The sequence below is a fragment of the Saccostrea echinata genome, unplaced genomic scaffold (assembly GCF_033153115.1).
Source record: "Saccostrea echinata isolate AGI-Se365-2 ecotype Australia unplaced genomic scaffold, CSIRO_AGI_Sech_v1 ptg000049l, whole genome shotgun sequence".
Taxonomy (NCBI): Eukaryota; Metazoa; Mollusca; class Bivalvia; order Ostreida; family Ostreidae; genus Saccostrea; species Saccostrea echinata.
The window spans coordinates 1,098,947-1,118,783 of record NW_026889798.1 but is presented as its reverse complement, the minus strand read 5'-3'; the positions used below and the strand labels follow the sequence as shown (position 1 = coordinate 1,118,783).

General features: G+C 33.8%; 1 protein-coding gene across 1 annotated transcript in view; it reads left to right on the top strand.

Moving 5' to 3' along the window:
- Nucleotides 1-5,896: 5,896 nt before the first annotated feature.
- The window catches only part of LOC133203248 (uncharacterized), a 32,854-nt gene continuing 18,913 nt past the window's right edge, over nt 5,897-19,837 (top strand). The window contains exons 1-2 of the mRNA XM_061339067.1: nt 5,897-5,995; nt 11,580-12,065. Coding sequence (XP_061195051.1) covers nt 11,813-12,065 — 253 coding nt within the window. The 5' untranslated portion in view covers nt 5,897-5,995; nt 11,580-11,812. The remainder of the gene's footprint in view (nt 5,996-11,579; nt 12,066-19,837) is intronic.

The following is a 19,837-nucleotide window of genomic DNA, read 5'->3' as shown; positions in this document are numbered from 1 at the left end:
TCATATATGAATATTTACATTTCAAAATATTTTTTTCCTTAAGATTCTTTGCAAATTAGAAAAATTTCATGTTCTCATAAACTACCGTTAGATGAGTAAGAATATTTCCATTGTTAAGTGATTGAAGTCAAAAAATAGTGCAAAAATGATCGTTGAATGACAAAAATATGTGGCAAGTCACCAGAAAAATAATGTAAATATAAGATATGAATTAAAGTTTTGAGAATTCACGAGGTACATGAACTACAACGCTTCACGCCTGCATATTTAGCATGAAGCACTAACGCCCTTCATGAAATATGCAGGCGTGAAGCGTCGTAGTTCATGTCCTCATGAATTCTCAAAACTTTAAATTCATCTCTTAAAAAGATCCCTCATTTGAGTTCTATAATTAAAGTCTTAAGGAGAACTAAAGTTATTATTCTTAGTATGAAAAGATAGACATTAGTTTCCGAATAATATCTCTAAAAGTTCCGAAGATTTTGCATAAGTATTGGTGTTTTTAATTGCGTATCGTGCAACACTAAAAGATGAGCGCTAGTAGTTTTGAATTTTTTTTCATTTTGGATGCAGGGATTTTTCCGTCAATTTGCACATAACTTCTTTAATGCCCTGTGATGATGTCATACAAAATTCATAAATAAATTTCCAATACTGACCGATTCCGTTCGTTCATAAAAACAGTAGCAGTCCGTAATATGCCGTGATTTTGACAAGGACAAATGGAATGTTTGGTAAAGAAGTTTTATTATGGAACAAGTTCTTTTGATAAACATAAAAGGCTAAATGAAATATCCAAATCAAGAAGTATATACAGTACCGACCAAACACAACCTAAGAGAAAGCGGACCCCAACCGAACCCCGGGTTCGCTTTCCGTGATCGCTTTGGGTCCGCTAGGACTGACCTCAGGCGAACCCGGAGTGAACCCAAAGCGAACCCGCAGCGGACCCAGAGCGAAAGCCGGTATCGAACCAGGATTTCAGAAGCGCATCCAGAATGCTCGTCCGGCGTTCAGTATTACGTAACAGAACTGTCAATCAAGTTACTGCGTTGACCAATTGGCGCAAGCAGTACGCCATGTGAAGTTAATCAAGACATTTGTATACCTAAAGTTGTAAGTGTATAAGCATTGCGTGTTTATATACAATATGTGTAGATTAACTTTTATTTATGGAATTAATTTTTATAAATTATATAATTCTCCAGGTTACATTAATAAATTTGAAATTTCAAATTTTTTTTATTGTTTAACTTATGAATTATTTTATTTAAAATATATAAATAATGCACTGCAATGCAATGCATTTTTTCAGACAGTTGTATGAAAAAGATAAACTTTAAGACGATTGTGACTAACACAGAAGATAATTACAATCTAACCTTTCTACTCCATTTTATTTTTTTTTGGAGAAAGGTGTTTTCACTAAATAATTTGTAAATTATTTCTTTTATGTTTATATTTCCGATTTATATTTATTACAAATCGATTTTTTTTTCTTCAACGGACATAAAATATGTTTTTATCTATGTATATACACGTACGTAAATTCGGGAAAAAAAATCATTAAATGAATTGTAATGTGTAGTTCGTATAAATATTTTTTTGTTTTATCTTTACCAAAATACATAACATGTACAGTATTAGGAGCAGAGTATAGATATATTTGCATAACTTTGCAGTCTATTTTTACTTAGTCTTGACATTATTTTTCTAAATTACCTCAAGCAATCTATTACTTACGTATAAACATTGATTGTTTGAAAGAATTTCAATGGCCACCATGTATCTACTTGTATAACATGAACCTGTTTAGGAGTTATTTGGTGATGCGAAGGCATAGTTTAAGGTTCCGTGTTCTTTTTTAACCGACACCTTCTTGAACGATATATCCCTTTACCATGGTCACGGTGTACCTAAGAAGTATACACTCCACGTACATTCACACCTTCCCCTTAGATTACCTGTTACATATAACTTCCGAATATTTAAAATTGTATGGCGCCGGCTTAGAATGTTAAAATTAAACTGTCCCGAAAGAAACGTTGACACCATCGTGTCACGAACAAAATGAGAATTACATGTACAAGTAATATACAATGAAATTGTTGTCATAAGCGAGGAAGGGGGTTTATGTTTGTACATGTAGCTATATATTTTAATTGAATACATGTACGATGATAAAACTAGTATATTTTTATTATCCCTAAAAAGATTTTAAGTTGCTTGACCTGTATATATCAATATTGAAAACCACATAACCCGGAAATAGCTAAAAGGCGAGGTACACGACTTTGTACACATTATACAGAAAATATCAAACCACGTCCTAGCCCTTTAAAAGTAGAATTACATTACCTTGGATTTCAGTCATCTTTATTCAGTCATTATAAATATGCTTATTGCATTTAACACAAAAATGATTAAGAACTCTGTTTGATCGCGTACTGCTAATAAATTAAACCAGCGATAATATTCCTCGTTATTGTTAAAAGGCATTTTTTTCAGGGGGGGGGGGGTGTTATTTAACTGTTGTTTTGTTTTTAAACCACCCTTCATCAGACGGAAAACAAAAGAAAAAAATATCATTTATTTGCATAACCCTTAAAATGAAGTTTGAAATTGATGAAAACACGTACGTTAATGAATGTGACCTTTGCAGCGCCTGAATTTTGAAATATATATACATGCAAATGAACGATCGTCATCTACAAAGTCTGCTTCAAGACAAAATAATTATAAAATTCATCGGGAGGGGGGGGGGGCTCATTTTCATTTTCAAAGCATTTCGGGTAACGTATGCTTGCAATTCGAATTTTAAACTTACGAAAACTAAAATGTTGATAAATAATTGTTTGTTGGCCAAGACAACGCATTTTCCATTTAAGGGACTTTTATGAAGAATATAATGGGGAATACTATTAAGAAACAAAGCATATCTTAATCAAAGTCGAAGCAAAAGAATTGAATGCGTATAAATGCATGTATACACTGTATATGCATTTCCTTTACGGGGAAAAATATTAGAACCTAACCAAAACTGAAGTGTACAAACAATCATACCTATATGTCATTAATTAGTCTGCCGCTTAATTTTTCTAATGCGATTTATTGATTGATTGATAAAAATTTTGAAAAGTTTTTTTTTTCTCAACTTATAAATCTAGTTTCCTGTAGATCACTGTCCGCTATTTTTTTGAATAACCACTGTTCACGCAGTTATCAAAATACTTATGAAAAAAAAACCCACAAACAAAAAAATGTAATCTTCCCGAAATTATTCTCGATTTGTGAACATTATGCGAAGAACAACATAGTGTAATATTCTGTTCTTTTTATTAATGTTCTCCTATTGTGGCTTGCAGGATCATATACGTGCTTCCGATCGACACTAAACAACAATGAATCGTTTCAGCTACTGTATATATACTTGGATTCGAATATGTAAGGGGCGGAGCTAACACGCGGTAAGATGAAACGGGGGTCCGCTTCACGCTTGAATGAAAGCGAACGCCGGGTTCGCTCTAGCAAACCCAGAGGGGACCGCGAGCTAACGCACAACAAACCCGGAGCGCACTCAAAGAGGAAACAGATTTTTACCGGGTAAATAGCGTACCCTGAGCAAAAACAAAGCGAACTCGGGGTTCGCTTTTGGGGTTCGCTCTGGTGTTAAGTTGTGTCTGATCGGTACTCTATATGTTTCTTAAAAAAGTAATAAGCAAGTTTTTGAAGAGATTGGTAACGATTTTTGAGTCCAGTCAGTTTTGCTACTGTGGCACAATTACATGTGAGCCTACTGTGTTATGATATTTTACGAGTTCGAGATGTACATCATAGAAACCTGTGAGCTCTTTGATATTTTAAACAGAAGACTTATCAGAGATAGAATCTTATTTTCAAATTAATACAATTTATATTAAAATCATAACGAGTTTAAACTTTTTAAAGAAATCAGCAAAAATTGGATATCTAGTCTAATATGTTGACATTCAATTTTTAACGTTTGCATGCCAAGAAAACGTAAGAAATAATACAAAAAAATGGATTTCCTGGTGCGCGCTTGTCATATTAAAGAGCAATATACTAAGTAAACCTGTCACCACAGGAAAAAAAATAATGATGAGTACAAAACAACAGAAGAAGCAAAATAGAAAATGAAAGAAGACATGATAATAAAAGGAAGGGGGGGGGGGTCGTTCAAAGAAGTCAGCATTACTGAAGGGGATGTTACAGTCCCTAAATACAAGGAAATATTTTTCACTCATGATGAAACATAATGTTAAAGATTATGAAAACGACACCAATGGATTGGGTAACAATAGATATTGTCGAACTATAATTAACTCAACCGGGGCAATTTTAAACCAATTAGTCCCAATATGAAGGATGTAATGTATATTTCAACACTTGTACGTTAACTTTGAGCGTTTAAAAAATGCTACTTTGACATTAAAAAACTCCACCCCCACCCCCACCCCCTCAATCCTTTGGGCGACGTCAGGTTTTTTTTTATCATAAACTCTTATATGGCTTAAGAAGATTCCAGCTGATTTAGAGTTTAGGAGATGAGAGATCAAGGTCACAAATTCATACATATTAAATGGTTTCAAGATTCACATTTAAACTGTCTAGGAATTAACAAGTCCACCATTGGTTTCGCAGTGAAAAAGTAACTAAAAACAAATCTCTTATACGAAATAAGGAACATGAGGTGAATTAGAAGAAAACATAAGAAATCAAATATTCACAAAGTAGTAATTTCTACAAAATAATTCTGAGCCTTTAAGCTATAATGTGAGATAACACTAATGGGCTGATAATGCTTATAAAATTTCGTTACATTTTTAGATCAATTTTCCACACTGACTGATGACGAGGTATCCGTGTTATTTTGTTTTCTGTGTTCTGACTCCAGTCCTCCTGACTTCACTGACAAAGAGTGGCTGGACTTGCTTAATGTGATACGACGGAGAGTGTACCATAAAGAGAATCCTGTAACAAGTGAAGAAGCACAGCAGACTCTGGACAGACTGAAGTCACGTGATTACCTTTGGGAAGATCAGGACAAGATAACGAAGGACACAAAGGATGAGACAATGTATAGGATAGCATTAATAGACAGTGGTATACCATTCTATTACAGTAGTTATAACACAGCCAGTGTGTACCTGAGATCAGTGAGATACAACAGAAAACCTGGAGAGAAAAGTGTCTGTGGTCCTTACTCTGATACCTTACTGAGTACTGCTTACTATGATTCTTTACCGAGTACTGATTACTATGATTACTTACTGAGTACTGATTACTATGATTCCTTACTGAGTACTGATTACTATGATTACTTACTGATACGCCGTCTACAGATGAACATACTGACTCACGTCACCATGGAGGACACGAATATATATGATTGGATATACCGGATATGTAAGTCACTGTTAAGGAATGTAATTATTTTCCAAATACAGAAAATGTTTCAAATCATTGATTGATTTCTGCAGTTTGATATATTTAGACATAAGACAGAGTCAGCATTACTGTAAATAATTTTTGATTTGGCTCATAGTTAATCAGCGGAGCTTACACTGATGCTACAAAGTTTACATACACGTAAATGTATTTTGACAGAAAAACTGTATGGTCTTTTTAATCAATCTCGTTTGTGATTAGAAATATATGTACCTAAGTGTATATCTATACTAGCTTGATTTTATTTGTTCGATTTATTAAATTTCACATAATTAATGTTTGTCTTTTTCTACAGTGAATGTTAAAAAAAGTGTACAAAAGGACAGTATAGATGAACGAGAAAAATTTGTGATGGATTTAAGAAATGAAGGGGAGGTGGTACATCGCAAAGGAAGATCACGGGACAGTGTACAACACGTGACATGGCTCTGGAGATACGGAAGACCTGATATCGTGAGATCCTGTATAGGCCTCCATCCACACTGGGACATTAACATCATCGACAACAAAGCTTACAGGAAACCAAGTAAGTAGATTTGTAGTCTATTTAGTTTTATTTAGGTTTATAACGTTCAGTTTTACAGTTGAATTATACAGAATACACGTTCATTTCAACAGACTTAAGTACACCAGTCCTTAGATTTATCAGACGTCCTTCATTAGATACCGTACAGTGTTATAATACGGAGCGTAATATTTGGGTTCATAATTAAAAAAAAAACAACAACTAGTATCAATGTAAACATGTTATGTTAAATACGAACAGATCTAAAGACAATTGTAGTCTTTTCTGGAGGGACTTTGCTGCCAGATGAAAGCACATCTCAACATTAAAAAAAAGTGTCAAAAGTCACACGTTCTGTCATGGTTGTAAAATAGGTAAACTTACACATGTTAGATACAATAGTACCGCCCAGGTTGCACTATTTTGCACTATTTTGGTATTAGTTTTATTGGTACAATGTAACAATTTTTCATGATAATGTAAAGGAGTAAATGGTTCGAGGTCTAGTCCTTTGTAATTAGGAATGATTAGCCTGTCATTAAGGTTATTCTCTACTAATCAGAATTAAGATCTTCGTTTTATACCTCTATATCAAGTCCATTAATACGTAGCCTACGATCTTCGTTTTATACCTCTATATCAAGTCCATTAATACGTAGCCTAACAAAAGTGTAATCTAAGCTATTGAACCTGTCCATGTAATTGACTTGAAAATGGGTTAAATATCAGACCCCCTCCCCAACAGAAACACATAAAATTTGAATGTTTCACACCATATTTATGTTGAGTACTATATCTCAGTAAGCTTTAGCTAACCATCTCTTTCAGCTATTAAATCATGAGCTAGTTAGATTACCAGCAGATTACAAAAAAATATCTTTGTTTTCTACAAAGAAAAGACAGTCTTGAGAGGAAGTATATCAAACATATTCAATACTTTTATTTAAGAATTTTATTCTACATGGAACATATAACTAAGTATAGAAAGACAAATTGAAGCAGAACTAATATATCGGGTCTCACTTCAAAATGGAGGGACAAAAGGCTTGACTATAAAATACCACTGGCTGCTCTCAAGCCTATGGTTTGGACAGAACGACATGGAATAATCAAAACATTTTGTCATAGAAATTCGTAACACAGCTTGAACCTGTTTTATTAATGGTAAAACACATACATGTAGTTATCATGGAAGAAACTGGGGAATGAGCCAAATTATATGCCTACATAATGAAAGATAAAAATAAATAAAGAGGTAGGTTCACTAACTTATATAAAATGGTCCTGTCCATGTGCCTATTAACTGACCAAGTCCCAATGTCCAATTTCGAACAGCGATATAAAGAAGTAGACTTAGTGCTTTCATTTCCTATAAAAAAAAATTCCCCTGAGAGTCCAAGTATTGAAAAACAGACTTGTGAAAGAACAATTATGAAATTTAGTAAATTGGAAGGGTGATGTGGTCAATTGTTTGTCAGTTAAATACTCACTCATTAGAAATATCGTCTACGGTACACATTAGTGTTTGGTCGTAATTGTACGGATGAGCATACAATGTTATATTAATCAAGTAAACAACTTTCGATATTATTATAGCTTTAAAGACTACATGTATTTCATAAGATCCAACTTTCTAAAAAAGAGATGATCGATTACTATTTTTTATTTATTTTTTTTTAATATTAGAATTTTCAAGCTTGCCTAAGTTAAAATAAGATTAGCATTTAACTAGCATATATTTCATGATAAGGTAATTTTTACTTTACAATTTAAAAGATTTGAAGATTATCTATTTATTTATTTATTGGCGAATGTATTGATTGTATGTGGACAGTGAATAGAATTGGGGGGGGGGGTTCAATCAAGGATAAAATATTGCAAAGCAAAAACGGTCTTTTTTCATTTCTACTTTGAACATTGCCTAGTAACGGTATCTCTTATTTTACTATTCCGACTTGGGGGAGTGGGGGGGGGGGGCAAAGATACTCTCACTAGACACCCCTTCCCTTGTCTACCCCCATATATCTTTATTTGGACCCATTTCAGCTCTTAAAATTGGACCCTAAGAAAAATTTGTCTGGCGACTAAAACCAGGGACCTATACACTAACGGGATAGGCAACTCCTTCTGCGCCATGTTTATTTACATAAAACGGAACACACAACACTGCAAGTTTTTCAAACTACGTTTTTTTTTTCAGTAAAAAGCTTTTTTTTCTGATTAATGTAATCTGTTCTTTTTGTGTATCGGAATGGATATTTCATAAATTTTAAAGCACATGTTATAGAATAATTTAGTTATTTATATAGTAAACAACCACCAAAATCGGCGAATACTCGGAAATATGGCCGATCAGGGGCACGCACTGATTTTTAAATAAACGTAAATTACTATTAAGATAAGGAGTAAAAACGGTGCTAACAACAAATCTTGAATAATTATTTGATAGATAAATTGAGGTTTAATTCTGAAATATTTGATAACAAAAGAGATATATTTTATTAAAATTGACCTACGAAATCCCGCAATTTACGAGATATCGCGAGACTTGCGAGAGTTGCCTATCTCGTTAGTATATAGGTCCCTGTTAAAACTTTGCATTTTTTAATTAGGAGCCAGCTGGCGCCTAAATTTTGAAGTTCACTTATAAATAATTAGAGGCCTGATACATGGTTCATAGGGCAAGAGAAATCTATGTGTGGAAAATCATTAAATTCTGGGAACCCTCAGATGATTTTTACACAGACTTGTACTTAATTGAAATGTTACTTTAGAAATAAATAAAAAAAATCACTAAAAATAAAAAAATACATGTATTTATGAAATAATAATTACCATAAATTATTTAAAATGCCAAATAAAAATTATAATAATATCGGAATAAATATGTTCACATTTTAAAAAAAAATCATTTTTACTAAAGCGTTCGAAACCAAAATATCACCACTATCATTATATACAATGTATGAACATAAATAATATAATATACAAAATACGTATAAACACTCTACATACAGAGTACAAAATAGAAGTCTCTTTCCGATGCCCAAAACGGAGGTCAGCTGCAGTGTCTAGCTTGTTTAGAATCTTAACTTGATATCACCAATTTGACAAGTACTGTGTAAATTTATATGCCTAGGTAAATTCGTACAACTGAGAATTTCCTATATACGTTATTGCATAGCGCAAAACAGGCATGGGCATTTGGCTCATCCTATCCCCCCCCCCCCCCCGATTCTTTCTCTATCAAAGAAGTGTTACGTACCATAAAAATGTCATAAACTGATTTATTACACTCTGTGTTATTACAATTTACGTCAACGCAGAATGTAATAACAAAAATATAATTGCACACTTTTTGGATTATTACGTTTAGCGTAACAAACCTGCCTTATTTTTTTCTTTCTCCTCAAATTTATATATGTATATCTACTCTAACATTCAATTCAAAAACATGGGAAAAAAATCCTCCTTAAATAGATTTACACTTACCAAGGAAAAAAATAAACATAAAAGCAACAAAATATAAATGTATGATTTTATAAAAACACTTTCTCCAGACTTTGAGTATCTAATGACTTTAAAACGGGGAGTCTGTAAGTTTTACATGTAGCATTCATCTTGCAAATAATTGATATACAGAACTGGGAGTAAGGGTGTCAACGATATCCATAAAGTTGTCATTACAAGCCAAGGAGTGAATCGTTATATGCATTGCAAAGTCAGAATCTTGAATAACGCGATTCTTTAAACAAATTTTGTACCATAGGACTGGCGGTAAATTTAGATTTTGCTTTCATGTTGCTGTGGTGTATTTGCCAGAAGAATCACAGTTTTTTTTAAGTCACGCCCACCTTTTGGCATCAAGCCATACTGTGTCAAGACCTTGACTAATGAATGAATGATGTCAATTTCAAGACCAAGGCAATGGCTGATGAATGAATTAAGTCAACATTTTAAATTTCAAAAATACTAACATTATTTAGCTTGTCGGTGTCCGCTTCATAAATGGTTCTGTATGTTTTCTCCGCGTATCCTTAATCAGTAAATGATACGTCCTATCTCGAATTCTCGTCATTTTCTTTCCCGTCTCCAAATACATATAGCAATTTCACATCAGAAGTCCCCGCATTTTTTTTTACTTCCAATACCATTTCAAACTTTCATTAAAATGTCACAAATCATTTCATTTTTTTCTGTACGCCGATTGCCATAAAGAAAAAGTTCAATGCCGATGTTTCCCATATCCATCCCCCCTTTTTAAAAAAAAACGATCTAGAAAGATAACTTTTCTTTCAGAGTTGACGGCTTGAATATAAAAGCCTACAATCGCTACCCTATACCTGTACCTGACAAAAATCATGTTTTCTGCGTCTTCAACATTTCAAAGGTACAATATCTTCACACGTACCAATACCGATTTTTTTATCAACAACTTGTAGTAGCAGTGCAGCAGTAAAGTATGATCCTTGCAGATGGAGACAGCTATTTATACAGACTCCGGACCGTGGCCTGACACCTCGTAGTAGGCGGTGCTAATTATCAACTCGCTTTTCTCTCATTGGTCCTCTGGTACAAGTAACTTACACAATAGATATTAATTGGTTAGCTGTAAATACACTCACAGCTTTTATTCACTCGGGGCTCCGCCCCTCGTGAATGAAAAACTGTGAGTGTATTTACAGCTAACCAATTAATATCTATAGTGTAACTATAACATACTCAGCATTGATTTTATATAAAACGTATAAAATTTTATATTAATTGAGGGCGATAATCTGTAATCTATGGAAATCATAAAACGTTTTCTTTTTATCCGTAACATATATTATTGATAAATCTGTAACGTGTCTGTGTCCGATTACTTAGATCAGTCTGGGGGATGTATACTAATAATTAACAAAAATTGATTATAACGGCTAATATAAAGCAACGAGTCAATATATACATTTATCTATAGGTTATTTATCTCTTTATAATAAACACAATCAATTTGAATCACGATATGGGACAGGACTCTGTCTGGGGTATATGTCCCACGGAGCTGTCCTATGACGTGTAATTAGACGGCTGTTTCCCTGTATGTATTACAGGCGGAAGCCAGGCACTAGATATAGAACGAATGAAAAAAGATCCTATTTATTACAGTCACCGTATCTGCTTCTTCCATAGCCAAACGCAGAATGACTAAATCACCTAGGGATGCACTCTTATATACACTAGCGATATCCGGAATTAATCTAAGCTTCCGTCATACATGTACCCCTAATAATAAAACCCGTTATCAAATTAACACCGAGCCCGATCTTCACAAATCGAAAAGACATACCAAAAAAAAAAAAAAAAAAAAAAATCGCCAAACAAACAAAATAATAAACTAGTAAAAATGATTTTAAAAGTGCTTACAAGGCAGAATACGAATCAAACAATATTTTTGTTTACATTCATTTCCGATCTTTTAGCTTTTTACTGAATAAAAGATGATTTTGAATGTTAGGAGAAAATTGTAAAATGTTATTGAATGAAAGATAATGACTAGTTATAAATGGATTTTTGCTTGTATACATGATTTTTAATGTTATTTATCCTTTGTTTTCTTTATTAGGTAATTACCGTAACTATTCACCGGAAGTCAGATGTCTACTGTACTGCTTACTGTAAGCTGAGAAATATCAACTGAATCTCAATGAACAATCACACAGAATCACAAGTGATAAAATCAGAGACAGATATTTTCCTGATATCACTGATGATGGCTTTGTGGATCCTCCTGATGGAACCACAGAAACACATAATGGTGTGATAACCTTTATATCAGACGGCATCAGACATGAAGTCATGTACGCGTTTGTTACGGAGTGTTTGGTGGAGGACAGTGATCTGGAGTTTTTCCTGACCACGGCGTCACGTGACGTGATATCAGAATACTGCAGGTCCTGGTGGTATAAGAGGAGTGAGGGAGAGAGATGTCTGTATGTACCGGAGGAGCCGGAGAAGATGTACGACCTCCTTATAGACAAACTACAGCTGGACATCATCACACACTGTACCTTGTCTGACAGGGGGATTCATGACAGGATCAGTAAACGTTGTAAGTATCAATTTAGCATAGTTACTATTTGCTAAGAAAGTAGTGATATAGTCAATTTAATACCTGCTTTGGAAATAAACGTGGATTTTTATTCATACACTTCCTAAATTTTCTGCGGAACATTGATCAATCTTGTACATAAATTCCATTCAGAATTGTAAGCAGTATATGCTGAATAATGGTTCAATAAGAAATTATTTTATTTAATATTTTGGACTAAATAAGATGATACTTTCAAAGATATTATATGAATTCCGGTAAATTCAGAGCGAAGTTTGAAGTATTTTTGTGTCGCCTGGAGCAGAGCGGCACTTAGGGATCACTTTACCCGGCGTCTGTCTGTCTGTCCGTCTGTCTGTCCGTCTGTCACACCTTATATCTCAAGAACTGTAAGAGGTGTGTACTTGATATTTTGCACACATATAGGTTGGCACTATGGCTTTTGTATTTTACCATGATTACCGACCTAGTTATCCTTGAACTTTACCTTTGACCTAATTTAACTTCTTTTTGACATTTAAGAAGTAAGTCTATGCTTTTTAGCATGTGTACTGTTTGTCATAAAACTTTTCGAAAAATACTAGCGTCACAGTCCACTTGGCCTTGACCTTTCACCTACTTTGCAAAATATACTGTAAAATTTAACTTATGTCTTTTGAATTTAGGGAGGCAGGGATTTGATAATTAGCATTTATACACGTTTATGATCTCATGTCAATGTACTTTGACACTGTATGAAATACAATAACCACAAAAGAATGAAAATTAAAAGTACTATGAGAATACATTGGGATTGGTATTCCAATATGGATGGTGTGGACTGACAATTGCGTTAAAGACAGACTGAAGTCTCTTTTGGAGGATTGTTTGAAATCACGTATTAATTATTTAGTTTATTGATAAATAATTATTTATAATAATTTAATTTTTTTTAATATCCATTTTAGCTTTGAGGCGTTGAGTATTTGTATCTGATTTGTGTCAGATTCTATGGCAATCTTAATATCCCTGGATTTTTTGCATGAACTAAATGTTAGTAGCAAATAAATAGCCGACCACTTTTAGATTTAATTACATCTTTAATTAAGCTAGAAGCAGGCGACACATGCGTTCTTTGGAACACTCTAGTTTTACTAAGCTTCTTCATTCGTTTTGGATTTCTGTTAGGTTTTTATTTGCAAGTTCTCAGAAACTATGAATTAGTTTTCATATAACATAAGTTTAATAATGTGATTTAAAAGCAGTGTTTGAAATATTTGCATTTAACTCCGTTCCCCGCAGTTACGCTATTTGATCAGTTGCAATTCGTATGGAATGTCAAGGTTATCAATCAATAATTTTATTGGTACATTTCAATTATTAGCTTATTTGAATCAAGCTGCATTAGAGTTCAAATGCAAGCAATGTATTACAAAGTTCTTGTGGATGAGAATTCATACATGAGTTACCTGTGTATGAAAGGGTTAAAAGATTGCGCAGTAATTTAAATATAAAATACATTTAAAAAATGAATTCAAGTTTTGAGAATTCATTTAAACAATAAAATGCTTTCTTTGGTTGTTAGTACGGGAATTAATGTCGCAGCTGTTGCAGAAAAAATACATAACCCGCGTAAGCGGGTTATGTAATTTTTTTTCTGCAATAGCTGCGACATTAATTCCCGTACTAACAAACAAAGGAAGTCATTTTATTGTTTATATTTATATCTGTATAAAAAAAAAAACAATCAAAGTATTATTAAACATGTTAAATATTGTATTATAGAACTGTATGTCATTGTATGTATAATTGATAGAACAGTTATTGCTGAAGAAATCTATGCAGGTGGCTTGCTTATTGTTGTTTACTCAGTGATAAACGGCAATGGCTTTCTTAAGAAATAAAGGAAATAATATTCAATGGATGTAAATATAAGGACATGAACTACAACGCTTCAGGTCGGAATATTTCATGAAGAGCGTTCAGTGTCATTTGAGGCAAGAAGTTCGCGCACATATATCGATGTATGTTTTGCTATGATGTCCTCTCTTGAAATGTGACTTAATAGCGAGCGCAGCGAGCTCTAACGACAGCGTCTGGGCGAAGAGAAAATTCGGACTTGCACATTGATCCAAACGAATTTTTTTCTCCGCAGTAACTTCTGGACCCACAATGCATCGCTTGTTTAAGCTACGTTCTCGCGAGAATAAAAACAATTTAAAGTTTATCAAAAAAATAAACTCGGCTTGATTTAATGGATATATTGCAGATAAATATTAAATAAAACGTTCTTCATTATAATCAACAATGTGCAGGCTTAGACTTGGTAATGCAACTTAAATACGACGTCATGTGACGTCAGAGTCTAGACGCACCAAATGTCACGTGCAGTTTGACGATCGAGTCCGATCTAAATTAAATTTGAATAAGTATCTGCGCTCACCCTAACAGTCGCACCGTCAACATATTATATTTCTGCCCTGATTGACTAACTTAACTGCCCTGAGTGACGAAATATTAATATAGAAAGAACAAAGAAATTCAATTTTATTAGGATACATGTGCCCACTTCCGGCCCAACCCGGGGTTTAACTCTCGACGTAGGACAGCGCCACGAGAATGCCTAGATGGTCGAGTGGTCTAGCACGCTGTTTCTGTACTGCTAGGAGACAGACTCCGTAGATCAAGAGTTCAATTCTGGTTGGGGCGGAAGGATCTAAAATGAATTTCTACGTTCATTAGACATGTGAAAGGGGCATACACCTGCTTTTTGTGCAATATAACATTATGCTTTATAAATTTATGTACATGCTTCCTTAAAAAACAGTTTTCATGGACATTTTTCGTTATCTTCAAATAGCAAGATATTTGTTCGACTTTGTGCCGATGTAAAAAGTTTTAACTTCGACATTGCCTAAAGAAGTCGGAAGCTTCCCTCTATTCCAACTGAGGGTAATTTTTCGCAAAAATGGTCATCCCCAGTGACTTTTCCTCCGATAATACTTCTCCCGATCCAGTCCTCCGTACTTTGTTTTTATTTCTCTTAAGGGTTCTTTGATAAGAATTATTTGTGCGCTTTTTACAAACAACACAGTTTATACATTTAGGCATGTTAAATGGGTGTTTTCCGATTAAAATGACAGTTTTAACAGTAAAAAAAAAAGTATTATATCTTCCAACATTGTTCAGGAACAGACGCACGTATATAATATATAAAAACAGTTCTTGAAAGTTTGGAAAAAACAAAACAAAAGCGGTATCGGCAATATCTACAGAGTGTTTTTTTTTTAATTCTGTATAATGAAATATAAGCAGTAATTAAGATGTATGTTATAGATCCCAAGTAGTAGATCGATAGATACATGTACTTGTCGAAAGAAAAACCCAACGGAAATCGGCAAAAAAGTATCATAACATGTAAATAAAACAATTTAACTTAGCATATAGATAAATCAAGTATGTACTTATCTAATACATGTATATTTTAAAATAGAAGTCTTCTCCCAGAATTAAACCCGATGAAAAAAGATTTGACTGGCAATAGATCGCAGGCACTAGACACGATGTCGCATAGGTGTGCTCAATGGTTAAAGTGAATAGATTTGAGTCATGTGTTCAGTGCTTTGTTATTCATGAGATCAAAGACGGGTTGAAATTTGTAAACAAGGTGCCTTTACTATAGAGACAAGTGCCCGTGTATTTGAACTTTTTTGTAAATAACAAATGAGTGCACGACTATTTCAATTTCTTTCATGAATTTAAATGAATATAACTCTCTATAGTGACCATATTTAGGACAACCTGAAACATTAATGCGCTCATATTAAATTGGGCTTGCCAAAACGGGGTGTGGCCTATAGTCTATGAGAAATCGATGTTAACAACGCACCCCTGCTACAGTGATTAGATAAATGTCTATATATAGTGCATGCATGGAAGGAAAAAATGATTTTAATAAACTACAACGTTTGAAGGAAGGCTGAGGCAAAAATATGTAGAAAGAAACTTGCGATTGCATACTACTGCATTAAAAAGCGAATTGCTCCATTTGTTTAACAGATTTTGGCAGAACAGATTTTGGCAGAAGACATTATACTGAAAAGTGCAACGGTATAATATTTCTTAAATATGTTGGAAAATAATCAACATAGATATGTTTTTAAGTACAGTATTGATCAAGAAAAAGTATACATCTACATCCATTCTGTCCAAATTGCAAAGTTATTCAGTGAAAAGAACGGTTTTGTTGGCGTTAGAATAAAATTTTCCCGCAACATTAACTATGTTGCGAGGCCTATACATTTATAATTTTCATTGATTTTGCAATGTAAAACCCTCTCCTCATCTTTAGGCCGAAGTCAAGATTCCGATGTCCGTAAAGCAGTTGTGAGTAATGTAGTTTCAGTTTTTTTTTCCCAAATGCTACCAATTATGATATCTGTACTTCAACATCAGCATTGCTACTTTGTTAAACACTGTCGGTAAAGAACTAAGTACGTTACGTATTATACGAAGGCCCACAATTTTTCGTACTTTGATATACACTTTTGCAAAAATATAACTACTATGTACATGTAGAAGAAGATTGGTAGTTTTGATATATGCATGACAAAATTTCGCAAGTACGTTGATTAGAGATATTCACAGGATTTGAACATCCGTTCTTTCCGGAAATTGCTATTTTTTCCATTATTTTTACAACAAATTCCCAAAATTGAAGTAGTGCACACCCCTCGAGCAAATTAAAACATATTTATTTGAAAATAATTTGTTGAAAGACAAGCAAAAATAATGGTAAGAATTTGCTCGAGGAATGTGCAGTATGTTAATTTTGACATTTCATGACTATTTCCGGTGTCGGATACCGAGTTAGTCGAGAGGCGAATTCTTATCTAGGAGTAATAATAATGGTATATTTCGTGTAATAATGTTAAAAAATAAATTTATCATTGATTGATCATGTTTATATTGCTTATACAAATATATTTGTCATGAAAATAGCATAAAAACTAAAAAAATGTTTTATAGAAATGACAAATTGCGATATTATTTATACAGATAAGCCTTACACTTGATAAATGTTGCCAGCAAGAAGGGAAGAGATGAATTTAATATACTAAATTTAAAGCAATAAAATAAAAATGTTCAGTTGACAAATGAAATCACTGAAAGTATTATTGCAGAAAAGAAATTGCTTAAATCCTAGTCTTTATTTTATTTTGGTACTGAAACGGCCTAGTTGACGTCTGCATACATGTATATAAACACACGTAAATAAATTACGCAATTAACTCAAAGATGACGTCACAATAGGTCCCCTTGCAATAATTTTTTTTCGAAAAGGGGGGGTTAAATTTCCAATCTTTTGGATGCCGTTGGTCAGGATTGATCAGTTTAATTAATATTCTGAAGTCTTGTATTTTCAGTCATTTATACAAGTGCACGGTCGTGCCCCCCAATAATTTTGTCGATATATAGATTACTATAGAAAACAGAGATACTATATGCTTGTGCCCCCTCAATAAAAACGTCTGATGACCTTTTTTCCCCCTTTTTTTGCTTGTCAAGAAATTTTTGGTAGTGCCCCCACAACTGAAAATGTATGGCTGTGCCCCTCCAAACAGAAATTGCTTCCTACGGGCCTGACAAAGGCTCATACTTCACCTAGTAAATTTTTTTTTTTACCCGTATATTCTGCTTAAGATCATTCCACATATACCAAAGTTGTAATTTCTTATCTGTTGAGGATCCAGTGAATTTAAAAGAAGACTGGATCGAATGAGAAAGCGACAGAAAGGTCCAAAAAAGAATTTCGGACCAAAAAAAAAAGCTGTATCGGATGGGGGGTTCACTTTTCAGCAAGGTTACCTGTCACTAAATTCTTTCACCCCATTACGGCGGTGTATGTGTATCACACAATTTAATATAAGTACTGTCACAGTGGAACAAAATTATCTGTCAGCGTGGACAAGTCTAAAAACAAGTTATTTATCAGGCACGAAGAATCAGGGGAACAGGGCCCCATCCCACTTTTTTCCAAACTTTGAAAATGTTCATTGAGAGGCTGCCCCCCTCTATCTGTTGTAGCATAGGTAGAGTTTAGGAATTTAGTATATTGTTGGGGGGGGGGGGGTCCGTTGTGAAAAAAAACGTGTAAAAAAAAAGTTTGAACCTACCGTGACACGGGGCCTCGGTTTTTAAGGTCTCATCCGAAAGACTCGCAACTTTCACTTCAAGGTACCGAGCGCTTGACGAAGGAACAGTTGCTACCTATTTTTTTTATCGACATAGGTCGGTCGCGGTCGTGATTCGAACACACGACCTTCCGATCACGGAGCGAGCGTTCTACCTGAAATGGATCAAAAACAGACATAAAGGCCTTGATCTTTCTCTCCATAGGTTTGGCATCGAAGGCTTACAATACTTAATTAAAGATAGGTTCTCATATTGAGCGCAACTTCAAGCAACAAAGTCGAAACTTCAAGCTACTGTATTTATCTATAATTATAAGTGTACACGTATTTTAAAAAAAGATCGTAAAAGTGTTCTTCAAAGAAAGTATATGTTTATACATGTTTATTTTAATTTTATTTTATTTATTTTTTTATTCATTTATTTGTTTGAAAAGCTATAATAAGCTGGTGAAAAAAGCCTCAATTGGTTGAAGAAAATGCGATAGAAAGTTGCCTATGCCAACTATCCAAGAGAAGTGCTGCATTTCTACCAGCTTGTAAAGGGGGGGGGGGTTACTTGATCCGTGCATTTGAGAAGGGCCATCCAGTAACATTTAAAATTATAAATCGAATTTTTTTCATTTTTTTTTTTGGGGGGGGGGACTTTCTCAGATGACAGGACAGAAACGTTTTAAACACATTTTTTCTTTTTGTGAATGACGCCGCGACTCGTTAGAAAGGATGGTCTGGGGAATTTGCCCTTTCAATGTTATCTATTAATTAAAATCTCAAATACTTTTCGAAAATATCTAATCTTTAATACTTTCTCATAAAATTTTATAGGGAATCTGACATTCTATTAAATAGTGTTAAAAGTTTTAATGCAATCTTAAAAACAAACCAAGTAATTCGCATAAGAAATATTTTAGTTTTTTAAAAATAAAACTCTTGCTTTAATTAGAATAATCGGATACTTAAAATAAACGTACTATTAAATATGCGTTACGCATCTCTCTCTCTCTCTCTCTCTCTCTCTCTTGTTTTAAAATCATATAAATTAATCTTTCATTTGTACGTATATTGTCAGACCCAAAAACCAATCTGTTTGTCTGAGGCCATTATTTAACCGATCGATGAGTCGTCAAAACGCATTTTGTCCCGAACACATAGTTAATGAATGTTTTGTTATACCCTTGTTTCCTATGCTGACTTCCATGATGTAAATTTACTTAAATCACACTGGGTTAAACTTGGTCAATTTCGTCACTGTCGAACACCAACGAATGCAAATGAGATTTAGTTGATCTCGATCACAATTTTGACGTAAGCGGTCCAATTTCTCATCGACAGATCAAATATCTTACTTGCGGCCAAACATAGACTTTTTTATGACCGCTCAGTACAACATTGGAAATGTGTATAGATTTATATAGATACCAATTTTTAAAGGTATAACAAAATTTTGTGTTGTACTCTGGAAATCTTTAGAATAAACTCTGAGAATATTGTAGGGAGCAAATGTGATTTGTGCATATATGTATAAATGATAAAGGCTGTGTTCGAATGATTAAAACTCTGTATCAGACAAGGGTGGTCTGTGAGAAAATGGATTATCTGTAA